Consider the following 24,473-nt stretch of genomic DNA (forward strand, 5'->3'; position numbering starts at 1 on the left):
TCCCTCTCCCTTGGATGGCAGGTCAGGCAGTGAGCTGTGCGGGCTCAGAGGAGGTAAGGACGCCGCGGTGCACATTAATAATGAAAGGCCTCAGCCGCCCCCCCCAGACACACACACACAGACACACACACACACACTCACTCACTCACTCACTCACGCACACACTCCCCACATCGCCATGGCGATGGCACTAGCCCAGCACTGTCACCGGGGGGGAAGCTGGGAATATAGCTACACTCTCCAACCCTCCGCTCGCCAAGCTGATCACGAGCTCGTACACAAGCCCACCATACTGGGCCTTCCACTGTGGATATTCACTAATTAAAAACACTCAGTACTACGGCTGCGGCAGAAATCTGCATCTACTTCCCAACCTGGATATGAAAGAGTGACTATGGAGCTGAAAAAAAAAAAAAATCACTGAAAATCATCACTTTGCAGGAAATGGAAATTCATTCTAGTGTCAAAGACCTGAGGCATTAGAATCAGTAATTACATTAAGACCCATGTGAGACTGACCACATTTTTGGAAAGGTTTTTAAACCAGCACTGCTTCCACTTATCCAAGTCTTTATCCAAACTTCACTTCCCTTCTACTCACTGTATGTATAACACACTCAGCCCTAAACACACACACACTTTATCCAGGCTTCTTTACGATAAGCTTTATAGCTCTGACCACAAAATGTCCCATTAGTAATCCATGACTGTGAATGATTTCCTGCTTGTGTTTTCAGGCTGTAAATGTCATGGAGTAGGGTGAATGTCACAAAGATCTCGGAGAAGAGCAAAAATCGTTGAGGAAAAAAAAAAAAAAAAAGACATTTAGGAGGATTTTTCAGGAGGTTTCATGCATTTTGAAGAAACACTGCAATCAAAATTGTTCTTACTCAAGACATCTTTTAAATAATTTTGGTTACATTTTAGCAAAGCAAGGCTGCATCAGTCATTCCACTGTATAGGAAGTTATTACATAGGCAGTGAGAGAAATATCTCAGTCAAACCAAGGACATCACGGTGATGCACACCACCGCCTGATTTACTTTTAATGAGTTCTTCTCCTGTCAGAATCTTTCAGAATTTGTTCTTTTTTTTTTTTTTTTATAACATCCAATTATAAAAGAAAAGGAAACAGTTTCACCAATTTATGGAAAATTTATACTCAATATTTCTTTTTTGCCAAACCAGCTGTTTTTAAAAAAACAAACAAAAAAAAACATGCAAATAGACAAGTAGACAAACATCAGAACTGTAAATTTTGACACGAATACATGCATTCCTTTTTATTCACAAAACCAGTCCAATTTTCTAAACGAATACAAAGATTGGTTATTTTTAAAAGCTGTAGCTACCCAGCAACATAACAAAATCATGACAAAATATAACAAATAAACAAACAAATAAAAAAAAAAAATGTAATCTTGTCTCAGTGCGTTCAGTAGGGTTGACTCAGAGCAAGTGCTGTCTCTTAGTGCTATTGCCCTGAGCAGTATTGGCACATGCTCAGTAGGGCCACAGTAACATAAGGCTGCCAGTTTCACTAAAGGAAAAGTTTGGAAATGCAGAGGAGGGCTGATTGAGGAGATTACAGTAGTGACGGCTCTGGCAAACAGCGTCTTCAACCCAGTGAAGAGTCTCTGGAGATCTAACATGACTTTTTCAGTTTCATTTCAGTCTGACATCAACAGCGTCACAATTTTAAAAAACATTTTCTTTGCCTTTACCACCGATCTGTCGGAAAACCGTTCAACGAAATGAATCATGAAATCAATGAATGAAACAGACAAGGGTTTAAGTAACGTAATGGTGAAGAATTACAATAATGTTTGCCATTAGCCACTAGTTTTAAAATATAGCTGTAAATTTACATTCTCTACACAAGTACTGTATCTTTCCACACATGAACAACATTAACACCAAACACAGAAATTAGTTGATTGTCCACACTCAGTCCGTCATTTCTGTTTCTGGTAATGAACAGTTCCATGTTTAAGCAACAGAAAAAAAAACCTGCTGGAAAAAGGACAAAAGGTACCAAAATGGAAACATAGAAAAGGGAATGAAAGTTGCCATAGATGCTTTTCTTTACGCTTCATTTTTGGTTCAAGGAATAAGTAGGTGCATCCATTACCCGATTGATTTTTTTTTTTCTGCTTCGTTTTTGTTTTGTTTTGTTTTTTGTTTTTGTTTTGTTTGTTTGTTTTTTTTTGTTTTTTGTTTTTTTTCCTATAATTTTATTTGTTGCTTGTTTGTTTATTAGCCAGTGTCTGTTCCGGAGACAATCCAGGAGTTGGCATTGCACTTGATGGCAGAGCTTTGGGTAGGGAGTGGAGGAGGAGTCCTACTGGAACCACCGGAACGCCGCTCCTGTAGGAAGCATCACCTTCTTGGAGAAACAGAAGACAAGGAGGGAGGGGGAGGAGGAGAGGAGGAGGGGGAGAGGAGAGGAGAGGAGAGAGAGGAGAGGAGAGGAGAGGAGGTTGGAGTTGTTAATGAAAACCGGCACATTTTTTTTACAGTGTTTGCAAATATAATCCCAAAAAATACTATTTCACTGAGAAGCTACGGTTTCTTCACACCTTGACAGAGAGGCATACGTAATCTTACTCTGCTGTCGTTTCTTCAGTTTAGGGCTGAAACTACTGATTGTTGTCATTATTGATTAATCTATCTATTGTTCTTTGTTTGTGAATTCTTAATATATGGAATGTGGAAAAAAAAAAGAAAAACTAGAAGTTATCAGAACCCAAAGAGCTTGTATTGTCCAGCCAAGCGTCAAAACACAAAGATATTCAATTTGCATTGTTATACAACAGACAAAGGCAGAAAATCTTCAAGTTAGAAACTCAGAACCAGTGAATGTTTGGCATTCTTCGCTGGTAATAGACTTAAATGATTAATGTTGATCAACGAATTGATTAAACAGTAAATCAATTCAGCACCAGCTCTATTCCACTCTTTATCCCTGGATGAGTAATATGTGTGAAATCTCTACATCCTACATCGTCTGGTCCATCAGCTGCCCCCCTCTCCCCCCAGCACCACCACAGGAACAGGCTTCAGTCCTGGCTTCACACAAAACCCGATATGCCACATTTATTATTTAACCACCACCACAGCGCTGCTCTCCCACACCATCATCAATGATGATGCCGTTTTCCGTCCCCCACCCCTTCTCGCACTGTGTGTTATCTGTGTGTCTGATTGCGCTGAGCAGGAGTGGCACACATGCATGCAGCTGCAGGGCTCGGCATCGGCCTGCCAGTCAGGAGATAGGGAGCCACTCGGGTCCCTGGAGCTGCACGGAGCTGCACGGCTGGCGTCCTCTGCAACTCCATTCTGCAGCACGGATTCTTCCGTTAGCCAGCTCTGCCTGGAGCGAGGCAGGAGGAGCTCGGCAAACATTTATGCACCCACACACACTCTCACACCGAACCAATATGTATTCAAGTACAGTCACACACCTCCACACACAGTGGCACATTAACCGACACTCACAAAACACCCCCGAAATCACACCAAACAGTGAGACTGTTAAACTAAAATTCTCATACACGATGGATTCAGATTCACTTTTCCATCACCATCCACCAGACAGCAGAAGGTTTAATAAGGAATCATGCATACTGTGAGCGCAAACACAAATACACACACCCATGCACACAATCACACCTATCTTATTGAAAAGGAAAGGTGCACTGCATGTGTCATACATCGCTGACATTCCCATATACAGTAAAGGGATGAAATAGTGGAAACTGCCCAAAATTCTGATGAAAAAAAAAAAACATTTGTAGCTCGAACATAATCAGACTTTGAATTGTGTGTGTCTTGTTGTGCCGCTTTCTTGCACAGCTGCAGTGAAATTATGAGTTTTCAACAAAGGCAACTGAGAGGCAAATGGCCCATTAGTCCAGAGAAGTTTGTTCAAAAACAATACCAGCCCTAATTACTTTTCAGGCTCACTTAAACCATTCCTCTACCCTTGAATCAGCAGTACAGTGTTCTTTTGAATGCTATTGTTCATATCTGGACATGAAACTGAGTGACAGCGGGGTTCGTGCTCCCCAGGTTTCATTTACTTTGATTTTGAAAGTTAACTCCTGCTGACAAAAATGAAACATTTTTGCTCGGGTAAAAAGACTTCAAACAAGGTAATTACTCTGGTGATCTCAGCCAAATATAACCCACACTGTGCTTTATTTGTTAAATTGACTCAATCAGGAATAATCTGACAGCAGAGACACTGAATAACACAGTGCGGTTTTGTTGCCTACATGTGCGTGTGCCGGTTCACATCAGCCTCTCAACTTCATATCACTTTCTCAAAGAAGTAGCAAATGCTATTTGATGGATGCAGGTTTTGACTGAATGTGTTTATAAAGCTGCTCATGTTTTTGTTTGTTTTTTTTCACCTCACTTAATGTTTCTGAAGCTTTCATGGGAATGCGCAGGATGTCGCACGTGTTTAGGAGATTCTTTTTTGGCTGAAATGAATATCAGTACGAATCTCAACCCTGGAGGTCAACAGCAGCATATTGCCACATTATTTCATGGTCTGTGTGTTAAGTATAGTTAGCCCCTCATCCATCTCTGTGATGACCTTTCTGTAGCAGCACTCAGCTGTTAAGACAGTCAGAGGACAGCAACATCTGGCGATGCCACAGATGTCAAAAGCGAATGCCGGACTGACCATGACGTAATGCGTGGGAAGAAAATCAACATGTCCCTCGGTTGAACTGTAAATGCTGTTTTTTCCTCATTATCAAACATGTGCAATCAATGGAAAAATGGCAACCGCTCAGAAACAGAAAGACCCTTCCGTCACCAACACTGATTGCAGAGGTTCAAACAGATTGGATCTGTGGGTGTGAAGTGGCCAATCACTATAATCGATGGATATTTTTTTTCAAACAAGGAAAGCACAGCATTTGTCTTAGCGTAGCACAAACAGTTTTTGTGTCACACACCGACAAAGTAGAAAACGGAAACAGCCTTTATTTTTCAGACTAACTACTTCTTCAATGACTTGACTCCACCATCATTTCTAATGGCCTTTCAGAGTACCGTGCATGATGTTAGGTGTTACTCATGCAAATTCCTGTTAGCCAGTTTAAGCCATCATGAATTCAGTTTTTCGCCCCTGGGCACCAATGAGCAGTCTGCTTATTGTTTTCATGGCTTTATCATCCACAATTGTGAGGATTCCCTTATGGACACCCACAAGAAAAAAAAAAACAAAACACAAACTGACACAATGAACGCAAAGCTTCTCCACATCCACATATTGTATGTGGGCTGTAACACTGTCTTCTGTTCAAAGAAGCAGAAAAGAAACCCTTTAAAATAACCGAATCAAAACAGCAGTGACCTCTAGTTGGCATAAACACTCACTCTTTGTCTGGCTGAAGGGGTGAAGCATTTTCCTGAGCCTGCTCTCTCCTCCTGTGTCAGTTATGATTGATATGTAAATACAATGATGCGGTTTCTCTTACTGGACCAACACATGAAACTCAAAGCCACGGCAGGAGCCCATTATTCAACCCATTAGACCTGTATTAGTTAATTACACATGTCACAGCTGCAATTAACAATTATTTCTTTTATCGATTAATCTGCAGATTATTTTCTTTTGTAATTGATCAGCCACTTGAAATAATAGTGAAAGAGTAACATTCACAGTTTCTCAGAGGCTACAGTGATGTGATGTGATGTCTTCAGTTATTCCACTTACTGTAATATGTGGCAAAGGCAGTATGGCGTTTTTGCTTATAAACAAATGACAATTAGTCGATTATCTAAACAGTTGCAGATTCATTTTCTTGTTGCAGCTCTAGTTGTCAATACGCCAGAGAGGATGCAGGAAATGTTTGAGCGGTGATAAATCCTAAAGCTATTTCTCCAAATCTTTCAAGCTAACACTTAACACTCATCAAGTTGGGCTAATTAGGCAAAGAAAAATGTCAAGCTTTTGTATAATGATTTTTGGCATTTAAATGACTGCATTTACATGTTGAAATGCACTCACTGAAAAACTGTACTTTTGACGTGCAAATGACAAAATCTGTGCACACTCTGATGACTACAACCTGATCTTGTTTTGCAAATAATACCACTGTCTCTCTTTGAGGAAAGGGCTATTTGCTTCATCCAGATATCCACAATATGACACCTTGGCTGCCCTACTGCTTTCCTTTTCCCTTCTGTCTTCCTTAGCCTCTTCTGTCCACTCCAACTTGTCCCTCTGTCTGCCCAGCAACTTGCCCACACATCCATGTGTCTCAGTGTCAGTCTGCATGCCTGTCAGTTTGCATGAGTCTCCTCTGTCCTGACTGTCTGGTGTACGGTGTCTGGGAGGCAGGAAAGACCATGAGGGAATACGCAGCTCCCATATCAATGTATGATACTGGCAAAGTGCCCCCCCCCCCCCCCCCCCCCCCCCCCCCAAGTATGTTCAGGTGTTAGCCCTGTCTGATGACAAAGACGCACAGTCTTTGACACAACCAGTGAATTTCATTGCAAAATATAATATTCTATAAGAAGACAAAGATAAAAAAAAAAATAAAAAAAACTCCGCTCCTGTCTTATAATATTTTCAGATATCGCCCACCCACATATACAGTGCACCCTGAATGTAATACAGTGACATACAAGTAAAAACAAGGTACACTACAACTTCCTAATCCTGACTCTCCTTCTGTCGCTCTGTGTTGAACAGCATTGCTGAGACTGACACCACTGGAGGGTATTCAGACACAGAGCAGAAAGGAACTGCCTTCCCACTTATTTCTCTCAAATGTAGCATTCCCAGAATAAATCCAGACATCTTCAGCCAGTGAGCTATGAGGTGGCAAAGGCCTCAGCATGCTAACTCCCCCTCACTTGCCAATTTTACGCTCCTCTTTGAGCTGCCATGAGCTTTCAATGGAAACCGTCAACACCCTTAAAATAAGCACACTGCTGCTGGACTGCACTTGTGTACCAACCCGTATACGCTCACAGGCTTCTACAAACACACAAGCGTAACCCTGCGATGCAAACGCAGTAAAAAAAAAAGAAAAAAAAAGCAAAGCTAAGATATTTCTTCCAGTCTCTTTCCTCACATGTGCGCGCATACGTAGACGTGCCAGAAAGCAGTCACAACCATCTGACGAACTGACCGCAAGACACATGTTAAATAAGACGTCATGCCCCTTTAGAGACTGCACACTGAGTGCAACAGCCACAGCAGACGGGGATGTGCCGCCCTGCCTTTGATTGAAGGGGAATGTGACACTCAGGGGCTGTTTGAGCTACAGCTGAGGCTCACTGCAGTTCACTGTGGACTCAGAAAGCCAGGAGGATCTTCTCTTCTGGCACAGGTGCTGCCCAAGTCACCCTGAATATGCATTAAAGTCGTTGATGGGGAGCAGGAATTTCTCTTACAGAGCCCTAGTTTAAAGGCAGTAAAACTATACACTGTAATTGACAATCTTACATCATCTACTCAATATTGACATTTTGGATTTACTGCTGACTCTCCGCTCCCCACTTTCCCTCCTGACACAGCGCATCCTCCATGAATCTCATCCTCTGACATTTAAGTTTGTAGTGATGACATCGCGCTCGACGACGGTACGGCCCAGGCTGTATTCTCTGATCTAATCACCTGCCACCTGCACCCGAACAAGAGCTGTTGACTTAATAACAAAGCCATTTGAGACAACTACTAGACTGCTAATAGGAAATGTATGAGTGCATGAGGACAAATATCAAAATATAAAAAAAAAAAAAACAGGCAAAATTGAAAATGGACTACCGTCAGAGCTCTGTACAGGGGGGAGAAGGCTGATACTGTGCTACTGTAGCAAATCAATTTGGAGCAAAGAAGTAACAGGTTGCAGACGTTTTCGATGGATTCTTGATTGAATGAGAATACTGGTCTCATTTTGAGTTAAAGCCCACTCACTCTTCAGGTGCATTTGTCAGTTGTGTTGCAATGTATTCACGATTAGCTGCTTGATGTACAAACTTTACAGTTTCAAGATCAACCGAATCGACCATTCGGTTAACAAGGCGACATCAGAGGAATATTATAAAGGATCATTTTGTCACAAAGATTTTATTTCTTGCAGTAGGTCGTCAGGTGACTGAGGTTGAGGTTTGGTTCATCATGTGCGCGAAGTTGCACGCTTTGACATGAATGTTTCTTGCCTTTCCCAGCGCTATCTCGTGACCTTCAGTACATCTGTGGCACTGACAGAAACTTTCAGACATCTGAGAAAGGCACCGCATCACTGTTGGTATTTCATCTATTTAATGCCTACAATACACCTGCTGCTTTGGCAATTGATGAGAGCCTAACCACAAATGTATTCACATCCAATTTCTATTTAATGCATGGGCCAGCTTCACTGTAACAATCCACCATTCTGCCCAGTGGAAAATAATAAAATTCCTGTTTATGCTGATGTCTGATGAAGCAGTTCAGGCAATGTTTCAGTCTAAAAGCGGGTTTTCCACACTGTTTGCTTTTGACAGCTACACTGATGTTGTGTAGACAGCGTCAGGAACGATGTAGTAGAGAAGCGTAGCTCATACTACAGCTGCAGCCTTTTTTCAAAACACTGATATGATCCTTTAAAAATACTCATTACCCTAATATTGTTATACTAAACTGTAAATGTGAAAATTAGCTGTAAGCAGAGATTTGCCTTCTCATTTCTGCTCTGAAAAAGAGGAAATTGCTTGACAGACATATTAAATAAATTAGTGAGTAGTAGAGCTTCTCAAATGTCAGGAGTAAAAACTGTGTGCAAGGTAATTACAGCCCATACAATTACTAAAGTCAATAATCAGACTGCTATTATACTTGGTACTTGGAGGCTTGGCAGGTTTATGGTACCCTGGAGTTTCTTTCATCAGCAGACTGTGACGTTACAAGCAACATGATGACCTATATCAACATTCATGAATATTCAAGCCCCCTTGGGTTTGGCATCAATGGTGTGAACGTCTGGTATTAGGCTAACTGGCTATGCCAACATCAGTTGCAAATCATAAATTAAAATTAAATTCCTTTTTGTTACAGACGTCGAGGCGTACCACCTACATCGCAAGCTGACACATCTCACCATTTTGGTGAATCATCAACAGCGACAAATGAAGCCTCTCATCAATTTGCAGCTGAACACAACAACACTGGAAAACAGCACGCCGATATTCAGACACATCGGTCTGATCCTCAACACACAACCAGAAAGTCGGGTTTGTTCAGTCACACTGACTCACTGTTATGGCTCATTTACTGCTCTACACCTCGTACACTTTTGATTGTTGCCCACAATTTTTCCAAATGTTAGCACATGATTTTAAAGTGTTATAGATCTCTACTTCTCTATGTTTGAGCCAGTCACTGATTTCCATTTGTCTGGGCTGAAACTAACAATTACTTTCATTATTGATCAATCTATCCATTATTCTTTTAAAATTCATTGTTTATTTCATGAAGCATTAAAAAAATGTCAAAAAACGTTTTTCACAACTTCACAAATATGACAAAGATCAAGCAAGAAATCCTCTTGTTTGAGATTTTGGAATCAGAGAATATTTGCCATTTATTCACAATTCCTCCTTGAAAAATTACTGAGACAATTAATCAATTATCAAAACATTTGCCAATTATTTTTCTGTCAATCAGCTAATCAGTTACTGGGGTAATTGTTTCTGCTCTATGATAATAACTGCTGCCAAGAGCAACCTTCAAGTCCTGTATATTCAATTACTGTTGTGTGGTACACAGACATTTCACATCAGCCTGCCCCTGCACTGCTACTCAATAAAAACCGGATATGAGCTTCATTTTGCTGGATTATCTAACCCAAGCCACAATATAAATCTCCACAAGTTGAAGTTGAGAAAGGCTTTCATCACTTTGTTTGTCCAATAACAAAACTGTCCCTTTAAGGAGTAGTTCAGTGTGGATGGCCACTGTCAGCACATGGAGATTGAACAACCAACCTTTCAGCCTACAAACAAGAGTCCAAGCTGTCACCCTCAATCACCATCAGAAAGAGAAAGAAGTAAAGCCATTAGCAGTTTGAAGCACAGATCCAGTTTGTGTCAATTAGACCAGAGACCTCTCCACTGGTTCATGTTCACACTGTGTTACATATCTATCAATTTATTATGTAATGCCAAAGTGACACTATTATCCATTGATCACAAAAGTTTATTTCCTTTGAGATGGAACATCTGCTGAAATTGATTTCATGATTGGTCGCTCTGTCACCACAGTCGGGGTTAGTTAGGCCACTGAGTGTGACGGAGGTAACAGACAGGAAGTTTGGAGGGCCATTTAGATGAGCAGGAGTGTCACCGGAGAGAAGGACAGCAAAAGGCAGCGAAAGGGGGGGGGGGGTGGGGGGGGTGCATGTGCCGCACTGACACCTGGTGCTCCAGATGACAGCTCTGCAGCCAGATGGGCCTTGTTACATGCACAAACATACACAAACATACCCACGCATGTATACTTACGCACGAACATACTGTACACATATTCTCAATTACTGCCACCCTGTATCCACATACACATTTTTTTTTTTTTTTTTCATTTCTGTACAATCAGCATATGCACAAGTCAACAGAAGGAGGATGTGCAAATGCTCCACTGAAGGGAATTTGAAAAACACAAACAATCTTGTGTTTTGGCCAGAGAATTACTCTTCAGATTGAAAGATGTGGGCAGGGTGATGGCGTGGCTATGGTGGACAGATTAAAGAGACCCCATGGTGCATGCTTACCCTGCACATATCCACCGCACTCCTCACCACCTGTCATTTCCCTGCTTGTGGAGCCCTCAGCCCACCGAAAAGCCCCCCCTGTACTACTTCCCTTAAAGGAGAATGACATTTAGGTATGAAACAAAAGACCTTTGTGCTTTCAGATGTGAAGCTGAAATTGGTTTGTGAGGTTTGCAGATCACTGCAGTTATTTTAAAACAATTCTCCAGTTCCTCCAGATTTTAGATCCCATGGTGACAAACTTGTGGCTTATTTGTCTGTTTTTTTTTTCACAAGGTGTAATGGCGAACGCACCCAAATGTTGTTGGTTTTTGTAAATACGTTGAAGCTTTGTAGTGACCCTTTGGCTCAAAACCCTTTAAACTTATTAGTGGAGAACCCTGAAGAATGGTCCACAAAGCAAAGGCACATCATAACCACCACCCTCTTACCTCCAGAGCAGCAGAGGGCTTCTTCTTCAGTTCCTCACATTTGCGAAACTTGCAGATCTGGTGGCCTGTTTTGCGATTCCGGCAGCTGCTGCATTGCTCGCAGTTAATCCGCCGTCGGCAAGGTGGGCACATGCCGCAACGTTTTCGCTTCTTTTTACCGGAGTTGATGGCAGAGGCCAGCTCACTCTGCGCCGGGTACTCGGCCAGGCTGGCCATGTGTAGTGCACTGTCTGCCAGAAACACTCCAGCCGGCGTCATGATGAAAAGCCCCGGGTTGAAGGGGAAGCCACCCCCTACTCCATATGGGAAGTCAACAGGACCACCTACGGCGTCCGTGACAGACGTACCCTCCAAGTCGCTAGCCCCCGAGCTTCCATCTCCACCGCCAACTCCCACTCCCATGCCCCCAGGCAGGAGCATGTGCTCCATACCGGCCCGCTTTAACAGTGCTGCTGCCTGGGCAAAGTGCAGCAGGCCATTCTGTCCCTCCAGAACCTGTTCTAGGGTTCGGTCCAACTTGGCTGCTGTCAGTGCGGAGACAGTGGGCTGGGGCTGCGGGGGTGGCTGAGGCTTGGCCGAGTGGCTCTTACTCTCACTATTGTCCGTGTGTCCATTGGTGGTGGCAGAGGAGACTGCTGTATACTGGGAGAGGGTACGGGAGTTCTTAAGGCTCTTACTGAGGGGCTCACTGATGATGCCACTGCGGTTCCTGCGCTCTGTAACAGGAGAGTCCTGTTTGCAGCTGCTCCGCTCCAGGTCCTCTGTCCGGCCCCCCTCCGACAGCCCGGTAGACATGGTCCAGAGCGTACGTGCCTGGGTTGGGGGTGAGGGTGGAAAGGGGGCAGGGGTGAGCGAGGAGGGGGAGCAAAGACCTTTTCTCGGCCCGTTCTGTGCCCCGGTGAGAGTGGTGCCTCACCTCAATGGACCAATCAACCAGCCGACAACAGACAGGCCCCGGAGCCTTCTGCCCGCACTACAGCTCAGCCCTCATCCACGTTCTTCCATGGGCCGTCTGGAAACGTTACACAAGAGAGAGAAGAGACGTGTGTAAATTACTCATTAGTGATCACTTCACCAAAACACTGAAACACTCAAGAGAAACGTTTGCCATTTTTCTGTCGGGTTTGTGGGTCAACTTAGGTAAATACAAGAAGAACTACATCATAGTACCGCATCTGATTTTCTTTGGACAGCAGAAACAAGTTGTGAGCACAAGATTGACATGTTGAACTATTTACACATCTTCACATTTACACACGTTTCAGTCCACCTGATGAATGTAAGTCCAGTATTCACTCGGTTTTGAGCTCCTCAGCTCTTACATGCTCCACTATGTTCACTAGCTAGTTGCTAACTATTACTGTCTGCTGTTTGGAGCTGAGCAGGTAGCGTACAGTGGGTTTTTAGAGCTTGTTTTTGAAAACAGCTGCCTTTTGCGGCTGACAACAGCGCTGTGAGAATGGTGGGTAAAGCAACACAGGGGGGCGGTTGCACGTCAAAAACCCTGCAAACGATGAGCTGCAACTCACTGTAAAGCTGAGGGGAAGCTACAGGTTTGCTCTCTATAGATTCATCACCAGGAGTGACACCTCTCACGTTGTCCGTCAAATGATGTTTAGTCATGTTCACAACGCAAACAGTTGAATTAAACACTGAGATGAAAATTATTTTTCAGTAAGTTTCAGCTAGTGACGCCCATAGCCTAATGAAATGAGTTTTTCAAAATTAATTCTTTGACTGGGGTCACCCAGTGTTTTCATTTATAGCCCAAAAAACCACTGATCAAGATATGCTGATAACAAATTAAAATTCAACCTCAGAAAATCAAAACCTTTAATTGCCTCTCTACTTCGTCTTTTAACACATCAATCTAGAAATCAAACTTCACAGACTCCTGACCGGTAAATCAACACCTGCTCCCCTGGTGTTTCTCTGATTGGTTAGCAAAGAAAAGAAATTATCAGCATAAAAAAAAAAAAATCTAATTAATTAAGTTGTATTGGGGACAGAAATTGCTTTGGTAAACTAAATAAATTACACACTATAAGGCATTGTAACTAAAGAGCACTGTAGCATTTGAAATTAATTTTATATTCTTACCTAAAAGACTCTGTTAGGACTTTTGTCGAGCTACAGGTATATGCATATTTTGCACTTTAAGCTCAAAAACTCCTACATACAAACAAGTGTCTCTATGTGCAGCATTTCATAATCAAACCCGAAAGTCCCTGAATCTTTGCTGTGACATTCAACAACGCTGTGCACGTATGATCGTTACTACATGCACTGAAATGATCAATGACCGATTGATCTGTTGTATCAGTATCATATATCTGTAATAATGTCCCTTTACATAACCTGTAGAGCTCGTTTTTGAGACTGATATGAATGCTTTACCCTCTAAATAAACTGTATTTATACAGTGTACTGCAGTTTAGTCACTATGTTGCATTACTATCACTTACATGGTCATTGATCTGAGTGTCTAACCTTGTGATACAAAATGTGAGAAAACAAACATCTGTCCCTTATTTGACTATCTCACCCAACAACCAGGGAAGCTGCTCAAAATCCTCCCAAAAGCCCAGAAACAGAACCACGGAAGTTCATTTTCTTTGATTAACTTTTGATTTCTTTTGCTTGCTGTCATTTGACTGTGTCAATCAATTATTTTCCACACAATAAGTTTTAAACACCAAATCTGTAGCACAATGTATTTTGGTGAAATGGTAGATTAAATGGAGTGGTGAGGCTCATGAAGAGGGTTCACTAGGCTAGTAGTGGGAGACTCCCCACTGGACAGAGATGCATGCATCCACAGGCTTTTAGCGTAAGATTCCTGTGACTGCTCATCTATGAAAAAAAAAAAAACTATGCTGCTATTCTCCTGACCTGTCCATGTTCACAAACAAGCATACCACCTCCCACAGAAAAGCTGAGGAAATGGCCGGGCCAGTCCTTATAAGGGAAACAAAGGGAAAGGGAGGGGAAGAGGATGGAGGGGGGGGGGGGGTGTCTGTGCAGTGTGTGGAAATTGGAAGGCCAGAATTAGTGGGAGGTAAAGCTTCAAAGGCAAGAGCACAGCCCCCACATTCTCACCAGCTCAGGGGGATGTGGCGCCAGTGAACCAGAGCCAGCTCCGCAGCCCCTCAGCCCCATAGTTTCAGTTTCTCCCACTACAGCACTGACCAGGGTCCAGTTTCCCAAAAGCATCTCAACTCTAACTGCATCTCTGCTCAGTTGTGGCTCAATGCAAAACAGCACCGCAAATCATCTGAGGGATACAAGGGGATTTGTGTGCTTTTATGTAATATTACAGCTGAAAATGATGTATTTAGTGGTCAGTTATGAATACTTTAATGTTGTTAAGGTGCTTTTTCAGTGAGCTCTTAATTGAACTCTATGGCAGCTGTGCATTAACAAAAGTAAATCTGGGTAGCTACTTGTACAACAGCACTATTTCCTGATTAATCGTGGCCTGGGAGAATATCCAGCTCTGATCCAACTGCTTCATCAATGATCTAAATACAGTAAATGTGCTAAAAGACTTGAGTATTCCACATAATTAATGAACTGGCACATTATCAATAGCTAGAATAAATGAGTTCTCAAGTCGGCCACAAAGCGACAAAGTTGGCAATCACGGCTCGTGGTCGCTTTCAAAAATATCACTGATCAGCTGTAACATAATAATTCAGCCAGGACACTGTTGTCCCATCAGCCAGCAGCTGACCTGCTGCTGAAACCTCTGGGTTTTAAAAAAAGAAAAGAAAAAAGGCAAGTCTTTCAAATGAAAATTACATGTATATCAGATGCTGTGCTTTCAATCCCGACAGTGTGATGTGACACGATGCTTTTCATGTGTACTTCTGACTTGCTTTGCGTCAATCCCAGCAACACCTACTGTATGACGATAATGCAGTGACACAAACACTCTCTCTCTCTCTCTCTCTCTCTCTCTCTTTGTTTCAGCAGGAAAAAAATAAATCATTTGACAAATGACTGGGATTTTTAGGTAACTGCAAGTTGTGTTTGTATTGTTAGTGAACACATCAGTGTGACAAGCACGACTTTGAGCCATAATGCTTCAGTGATTAAGGGACTTTTCAACACACTGTAGACTACAGTGATGTAAATCTATACTATTATGGAAAAATAAACAGATAAACAATAGGTATTATAAAGGCCAACAGCTGCGATACAGAACTGAATTGAATGATTTGAATTGTTTATGTATCTTCAACATTTTGTTTCCTGACAGACACTCCTAAAAGAAGAGACTGTTATGGAAACCAGTTTTGTTCTGTATCCAGATTCGTGTTTTACATGTTTACAGGTTGTGCTCAGACTGAAGCCAAAACTGGTGCACCACACCATTGTCGCTTTGCTGCTTTGGTCGGCTCCATACTCACCTTCCTCAGCAAATGCTGTCCATCCCACTGACCTATCAGTCACACTCTTTCCCTCAGCCCTGAGCATGGCATATAGTCTCTGGCTAATCACCTCCCTCCAGCATCCTTCGCCACATCATTTACAGAAGAGGTATATGTCCTTATGTGAACTGTCTCCTAAACTACATCTGTGCCATACAGCTGAAACCAGATAATTGGAGCTGTTTCGTCCTTTAAGCATGTTTACTCAAGGCTTAAATGCACAGTATGTAGCTTCTCTTTGTTTTGATTGTTTCTCTGAAAACTTACGATCCAGACATTCAGGAGGTTTTTACCAACAGTCAAATTATGAGCAGAGGTGTCCTCCTCTCCATGAAAAGTTTGTCACTGAAAAGTTTCCTGTTTAAAATCACTGAACACTGATGCTGTTTGGGGGACACAGGACATCCTGGGGGAGCTGGCAGCTGAGATGCGTAACATTTGTTTGGCTTGTTTCACTGATAACTTAAGATCCAGATGTCCAATGACTAAAATCCTTCATCCAGTTAAATTACATAGTTGAAAACAACCAAGGTCTACCAAAGTCAGTTTTCACCGTTTCTGACAGGCAACCAGTGTTGTGCCAGTTCACACTTAAAAAGAACTAGTTCAAAGTTCAGTTCATACAGATGAAAATGAACTAGTTCACGTTCATTTGTTCAGTTTTTTTTTAAATAAATAGGCCAATATTCTTTTTCAACCTCCTTCTACCCATCCATCACCAGCCCCAAATCATTGCCACTTCCAAACTAAATGAATTATTGTACACCACTGAAGAATCACAGAAATGACATGACTTGCATTTAAAAATCCGTATACAAATATAATCCGTCTGAGTCTCACTTGTTTGTTAATCAAACTAACTGGCTTCAACAGTTGTAGATGCGTCTGTACCGCTAGCACCAGCCAAGCTTTGCCGTGTCTATGGAGACGTCATGCCGTAAAACTGTCGAAAAACGTGAGCTGGAGTGAACGCCGCTCACGTTCGCAATCATCATTCGTAAACTGATTCGTTCATTGAACGCGTTCATGCACAACACTGCACGCAACCACAACGCTGACACATGTGCATATAGGGGATATGACGCCATTGACAGGCGACCAAATGAAATAGACTGTTACACGTTACATGTAAGCACACAACTCAAAAAATACTTAACAAAAAAATGGAAAAGTTACATATTATAGCTTTAATGCTGTGGTTCAAATTAAAGCTTTGCACCTCAGATTTCTCTGAATTGGCCTGTAATTAGTTTTTACATATTACAACATGTAAGACATTTCTTGCACCTCATGCTGTCTCAAAATAAATAGGTGTAAATATCAGAGTCTTTTCTTGTTTCTTGTTAATGAATCAGCACAAAACCTGCTGCACAGGATTAGCAGACGGAGACAAAGATCTGGATACAGAGGGTCCCAGTGATCAATACGGTCCAACATCTAGCCTTTTTCAAATCAACCAATGAGCTCAGCTGGAGATTGTAGAGCACAGGTGTGGTCAGAGAGGCCTGAGGTGAACAAAATAATTAGTGGCCAAACTACAGCAGGACTGTGTATGAGTTATGACTTTTTAAACTGCTTCTTTAATGGCTGACAAAACTGAATCTGTTTTGTTGTTATTGTTGTTGTTTTCGATTGTTTTTTTTTTTACATTTTAAAGAAAGTAAATCTGAATGGTGGAGAATCACTCCAGTTTTAATGATCAATAAATCAATCAGTACAGCTGCCAGAATATCGACTAGCCTGACGAGGTATAACACAACGCTTTTAATGTGATTATAAATGTTGCTGTTCGTTGAGTTCAAGACACTTACAGGAAGTCTTGACACGACTTGGACCCTGTTTGGGTGAATCAGCTGATGTCAGCTCAGTGACTTTGTGGACACTTTGTCAACAGAAGCTCATCTGAACTTTAGAGTTTCAATTAGAAGAATGTGGATGACAAAATGTTGCATAAGCTGATATGTATATACTAATTTGTGTGTGAGGTTTAATTTTGATTAATCAACTATTAGCTTACAACTGAGTCTGGGTTCATGAACACTGTGGCTGCTGTGCCATTGAGCACATATACCAAATTTTGTGCAAACAGCCTCACGAAATGCAGTGTCACATTGTCATTTGAGTCTGAAATACAGCGTTCAGATGAAATGTGGTGCACAGATGTTTCTGCTCTAAAGAATACTGTATTGATCCATTAAGAAAAATTCTTTTTTTGCTGTCTGCCTTTTTGCCACTTGACCACGCTGACTGAAAATAGTTGAAAATAGGCTTGTGTAGATTGATTAAATCAATAATTTGCATGAAACTTGCAGCTCAGCTTGATTGACCTGAGACAAAGACTCAAAGGGAAAGTTCAGCAATATGTTTATTTGCTTTCTTACCAAGAGTTAGATGATAATGGTACCACTCAAGGCTAAAAACAGGAGCAATCAGCTAGCCTGGCTCTGTCCAAAAGTAACAAGATCCACCGACCAGCATCTCTGAAGCTCACTTATTAACATGTTTTATCCTGTTTGTTTAATATGTACAAAAAAAAACAAAAACAATTCACCATTTAACAGGGGTCAAGTGCTAAACTATTTCTTGAGGACCAGCTGCCAGGCAACTGGCAGAGACTCCAGGAAGTTACTGGTCCTGGCCAAGACATAGTCTGGTATATAACCCTTGGTAAAATGGCAAATTGTCTTTTTATGATCAGCACTGCTGTACGTACTGCGTACACCTGAAGCAAAGCTGGTCATAACACCTACACAGAGTGTCAAAACATTGTAAAACCATTCAAAACCACAGATAAATATGTCAGAGGTTCAGTACATGAACCACTGACAAAACCTGGTGCAGGCTACACAAACGAAGCAGATGTCTTCGATTGTTTGGAACGTTTACAACAACTTTAAAGCTTAAATCATCGGTGAATGAGGTAGTCCTTTAATAGATTGTAGTTTCACAGCCCTAAAAATGAAGAGTACCTCGTAACAGCCACAGTGCTACTGGGTGAATGTTGTTAGTACTATGATACTTGTATGAGCATGAGCAGCTCATGTAATACTCAAATGCAGCTCTAAGCGTCTAACTGTTGCAAACTTTAACAGTTCCCCTGAATACACATCTTTCAAAAATGATTTCTCTCCTCAGGTGCCCGATTTCATACCAGCTCTCATACAAGACAGATGCATGTAAGTCTACAATACTGTTCCCACTGAGTGATGGATGAATGGTTGGCTAGTTCAGTTGTTGACAAGTTTGATCAATAGGTGATGGCGGAATAGAGGAAAGCATTTAGGGTCAGTGTGTATTTATATGTCCCATTGTTCTGGGATTCTGTTTTTCAGAACAAAAATTTAAACAAATCCTGAATTATTTACATTTTTAACTGAATAAACCAATTATTGTCGCGCTAATTGAAATCACACAGCTTGAACTGTCAGGTGCATGTGTCCATGTGTGAATCACGAGCTCAAACTCTTGAATAAGTTTGCTTCACTGACGTCACTGCATGCGCAGGTGCCAGGTAATCACGGCCATCTCTTTAGAGGAGGTGGGAAAAATATCGTCTAATTTCCTGCAGGGTTATGAGGCATTTCGGTCGGCCATCAACTCTGGAGCAGCTGACGACACCTCTGGAGAGGCGGGAAGACTTCATGCATTAGTTCAGGGCGATGCTCGATGTAAATGCAGCGTCCTCCAATCTGCAGACGCGCTGTCTGCGGACTCGGTGCTTGTCTACGGTGAGCAACACATTCTCTATTCCTCCCACCTCCTGTCGACTACCGCGCGCGCGCGCACACACACACACACACTCACACACACACAATCAGGCACACACGCGCAGACGCACAAACGCAGAGGAAGTTACAAAGCGTGGTGACAATAATTAGACTCAAGGCTTCATCCACTGTCCATAACCTGCTGCGTCTTATTCTCCCTAATTAGGCTATGTACACAAAAAAAAAGTTAGAGGAGGAAAACAACCACTGTGACTTCAAATTATTCGCAAACATATGGAGCACTTGGAGCAGCGATACTGGTGGCGGTTGCAGGGGGGGTGGTGGGTGTAAATCTCCGGGTACCACGGTAAAAGCTACCTGTAAACTTTCAATGATGCCCGGAGACAAATAAGAGAGCGAGAGAGAGGTTGAGGAAAACAAGACGAATATGACATTTGGAATCATTTTTAAAATACTAAAAAGCCAATTAATTCTTCACCTCTCTTTAGGCGTGTGGGGAACTGTGATATCCATTTACCAGATTTCAGGACGACAGCGGATTAAATAAAAGTTTCAATTATAGACTACTGGGTGACGACCGGAGAGAGTCTGTTGTCAAATGTAAGCATGATCCGACTCTAATGCGCGTTGATCTTTTCTTTCATTAACCGGCAGCGTCAAGTTTAGTGCGCATTACTAACAGCTGATTCACAATGAAGCACCGGTCTTTTGGTTCAGCATTGAGCCGATCAGTATCAGCGCTGGCGGCGACTTATAAAATAGAGAAAAATGAAGATTGTTCTTGAAAAAAAAAAACTGAGAACAGCTTGTAAAAATATCTCCTTCATCCCAGCACAGCACCGAAGCACCATTTCCCAGCCAATCACCGTCTTTATAGGTGAAGCACTATTTTTTATTTTCATTTCAAGTAGATCAAAATAGCCTGCTTTTGTCTGGACTCAGTGATCTATGAGCACGGTAGCCTTTCTGCAGTACCAGCACAGCCTATGGTCTGCAGATGTACAGAAGAGCCTCTGTTCACCCTGCTATAACTTGATCCTATAAGAAGATGACATGCCAACTTTCAGCAGACTTCAACAAAGTATGATCTCCCCCCCCCCCCCACCCGCCCCACATCCAACCCCTCCTCCTTCCTCTTCCATGTATCTGCATATTTGCAAACACGGGCCCATTTTATTCGCACCTACCAAAGCAGATCCGAGTAGAGGGGAGGGCTTCCACCGTCCGAGCGGTCCGTCTCTCAGCCTGCCGTGCAGAATGGTGACAAAAAAAAAGAAAGGGCAGGAAAAAAAAAGCTTATTCTCCGAGAACACAATCCTACAGAGTGTCTGTCTGTTAATGACAAATGTGAAAAGAAAAAAAATATTCACCGTCAGTTATTTTGGAAAAGCGTACTTTCTCAGAGGCTGAACGCGTGGGTTCCCCCAGCTTTCTCGGTCCTTGCAATCCCACCTCTACATCCCCGCTTGCAGAGAGGAACATGCAAACACATTTCATAGATTTTTGGAGCTTCGCGGAAAAACCGAAGTGGATTTTTCTGCGGCGCGCGCGCGCTTCAGCTGAGGCCGTAATAAACCGCGAGAGGGCCGCGGGGTTGAGTGTGGTTTCAGGACAGCTGGAGAGAGAGAGAGAGAGAGAGAGAGAGAGAGAGAGAGGGAGAGAGGGAGAGAGGGAGAGAGGCAGGGAGAGAGAGAGAGAGAGGGGGGGTCGTTTCAAAATAAAGCTGTGGCCTGAGAGAAGACTGGCTGTACTCTGCCTAAATGAGCTGTCTTTAATAATGCAGTAGCTCTAATGGTGATAATGTAATATGACCAGAATATAGCTACGTTTTTTTTAACGTTTATTTTAATTTCTCATGCAGATTGTTTGAAGATAGAAAACTGCCTGGATGAGCAGTGATCTTTTTGTTTTATAATTATAGGTCAAAATATAATATTCCCAAAGAAAATATTCTTCAAGTGTAATTATTGTAAATATTGTGTTTTCCAGTTTTAAGGAGTGACTTTTTTGTCAAGAGGGATGCAGGGATCAGAGGTTATCCACCAAGCAAGGCTGACAGAAATCAGCCTCATCCCTCCCTGCTCCTCCTCCTCCTCTCCCTCAGCCCCAGAGTCCACTCCACCTCTTTCGACTGCCCTGTCTGCTGGCAGGCGGCCAACCCAAGTGTGTGGAAATGACACCGCCAGGGCGGCAGAGATTTTCCTTCATTTCTCTCCTTCCCGATCGCAGACTGGCTGACATTGGCTAGAAAGTGGAGCAGCTCGTCAGGGACAATCAATGCGAATCGATCGAGCTGTGCGGTTGAGGCTCCAGAGCTGGAAAATATCGCGGCAGCTGAAGAGAGAGACAGGGAGAGAGAGAGAGAAAGGGAAAGAGAGAGAGAGAGAGGAGGGGGTGTTCTACTAACTCCGCCAGTTGCCAAACAACCTCCCTGCAAACAAATATGCTCTGGCTCTCATAAACATGACACTTACTGAGTAAATACTAAAGTCAAAAAGACACCAAATGCGTAATTACGCAATTTGTGTCCCAAACGCCTAAAGAGTTAAGATCTTCACCCAAACAAGTTATTTTGTTTTATTGAGTGACTATTGAGTTAAATGTTTAATGACTAATAAAAATAAAAAATATCTTAAAATAAATCTGTGAATGGTATACAAGCCAGGTTCACTTGTTTCTAAGTTCTTGCACTTGTTCCAAGATGACACTGAACTGGAAACTTCTGAAGATTATCTCACCAATAAGACATTTTTCAAGCTGGGGAAAACCGGGTTGTAATATTTTATGTGATGCTTTAAAGACCCACAATGTGGTACAACACACATCATCCATATTAATGATTTTGCTTGAAGTTATTATACATTGTGATTTATATTTATTTGGAGCAAATGCATTAAATTCATCATTAAATATCAAGTAAACATAATCAATTCTGTCCTTAAACATAAGAAAATGTGCTCAGATGACATCTGCTTTCAATACCAATTAATGATGTTGTCTAGCTTTCATTCCATCAGTCAGTATAAAGGAGTGAGTGTCATTTATTACGATGATGGGTGTCTCATTACGGAGTGTACCTCCCTGGTGACACAGTTGTCATTTAAAATTCAAATGAAATCTTCCTAAGATAGTAAAGTGAGCACGGCTGTGTGGTACTTTGGAGTACTTCTACTTCGAATATGAGGAATTATACAGCAACAACGACAGAGGATATTAGTACAAACAAGACGAGCAAAGCCAAACATGTTGCAGAAAAGATCCACTTCTTTTTCAAAAAGCTACCGTCAAGCATCCCATACCTCCTGTGCGTTCACTGTCTGTCTTTTTCACACTTTGTTTGTGATCTCCTCCGTCTCAAAACAGATAGCTCTCAATAAGTGACACAATTCAGGGTGCGAACTTGATGTAACAGCACACTTCCAAGTGAAAAATTGAATAAAAACAACACCGTTCCACCGCCGTGTCCCCAACACACAGGAATATGGAGATGACATCCACACAGTGTGCAACCATTTACATTGCAAAATACATTCTGGGTGAAATGTTGTGTTGCTCACAGTTTGTTTTTTTTTCATCATATCAGACAAAAAGTTCAGGTTGGACTAAGTATCAGCAAAATGTTCGCTGGCAGCGAGTTCAGTTTAAGTTGGACGATCCTCTTCCCTCGTGTATGGATGATGAGTAGTGATGGTTAGAAGGTGAATAATAGCTGTGAATAATAGTGTGAATCATATTGTGCTATGACACTTGATTTGACACTAGTGTTAAACTAGATGCACCCTCAGCCTTCACATCTTTACCTTCAGCTGCATATAAACATTACACTGCTCCATGCATATGATTGCCACTGAGTTGCATAAAGGAACTAGATGAGCTGGAGAGAAATGTGCCTAGATTCATGACTTTTCATGACATTTGTTCATCAAGCAAGGCTGTCTTCAAGTGCTATTTTAATGTATTATAAACTGAGTTCATGTTACGCTACCCAGGTCTCTTACATTCTGTTCACTGCTCCCGTTGAAGCATTTAAAAGTTGATCCTCATGTTGATGCTGGATCAATCCTGACAAAAGTGCTGATTCCCAGAATTTGACTCATTTGATGATTGCGTTTGTTTAACAAATGCAGCCACTAATCCTTGTTGTCACCCAGCAAAGCTGTTAATATCACATGAAAATGATTAACTGGTACTTAATTATTTTCAAATTTGATTTAGAGTGAAGTTATGGGACTTCCATATCAGGTTACATGATGGCTTGCACTTGTTAGTGTCAAAGTCAGACTTTTTAAGGAAACTGTTTTGGGTTTTACAGCCTCTTTTAGAACCAGTTCATACCCTGTGTTACAACAGGTAAAAAAAAAGTTGATCTGTAAACATGTGGACAAAGTGACCCAGAATGCAATGCTGGTACATCACACCTAAACCAGGTTTTGCTGTCACGCTTTTGTTAACATTTGAGTCCAGAGTTAATGTATGTCTCTTTTCTTTCTTTCCCTCTGCTATTTTTGAATGATTCTGGAGACCTCATTAGTTTCACTTTTGTTTCTATATATTTTATATGTTTTAGACTGTCATTGTAATTATATTGTCACATGGAATGATATATAACAAACAGGAATAAATTTGCCTCTATAAAACCCACTAAACCACATTCTGTTTCTCTTTTGTTGCATTCCATGTGTCCTCCCTTTTGACCTTCTAAAGTCCTCTATCACTCGTCTGGAAAGGCAGGAATATTACACTGTAGTCTGCAATCGTACGTGTCTTTCATAGGTTGAAAAGAGGGTCAAAGAGAGAAAGCATGGGAGAGAAGGAGAGTCATGCATGGATAGATGGGTAGGAGGGAGCAAGCAGTGTCTCTTGGACATGTTCTGGTGGGTGCACTGAACCCCGGAGGCTGCAGCCACACTCAGCTCTTTGTTGTTTTCGTTCTGCACAGGGAGACAGGGTACTTTCCTGAGCTGGGGAGGAGGATTAGCGTTGCATGGCCTCCATCCCCAGCTGCACACATGACCAGCACCGTAGGAAAGCCCCCGAAGACGGCCCAAAAAGAGGTACGTAAGGGATGAAGAAAGCAGGGCGAGACACGAACATGAGCTT

General features: G+C 42.1%; 1 protein-coding gene across 3 annotated transcripts; it reads right to left on the minus strand.

The window, feature by feature from the left end:
- Positions 1-1,252: 1,252 nt before the first annotated feature.
- On the minus strand, positions 1,253-20,957 carry cxxc5a (CXXC finger protein 5a). Of its 3 annotated transcripts, none has more exons than XM_056398019.1 (4): positions 20,561-20,957; positions 12,129-12,224; positions 11,213-12,025; positions 1,253-2,386 (listed from the first exon to the last, which is right to left on the minus strand). In XM_056398019.1, exons 3-4 carry the CDS (start codon positions 12,005-12,007, stop codon positions 2,342-2,344), a joined length of 840 nt encoding a protein of 279 aa, XP_056253994.1. In that variant the 5' UTR covers positions 12,008-12,025; positions 12,129-12,224; positions 20,561-20,957; the 3' UTR covers positions 1,253-2,341. The 3 variants fall into 3 exon arrangements, with proteins under 3 accessions (XP_056253994.1, XP_056253993.1, XP_056253995.1); XM_056398018.1 differs by having other exon boundaries at positions 11,213-12,224; positions 20,561-20,618; positions 20,744-20,956; XM_056398020.1 differs by having other exon boundaries at positions 1,253-2,383; positions 11,213-12,224; positions 20,561-20,954.
- Positions 20,958-24,473: the final 3,516 nt, after the last annotated feature.

Source organism: Seriola aureovittata, chromosome 15 (genome assembly GCF_021018895.1).
Source record: "Seriola aureovittata isolate HTS-2021-v1 ecotype China chromosome 15, ASM2101889v1, whole genome shotgun sequence".
NCBI lineage: Eukaryota > Metazoa > Chordata > Actinopteri > Carangiformes > Carangidae > Seriola > Seriola aureovittata.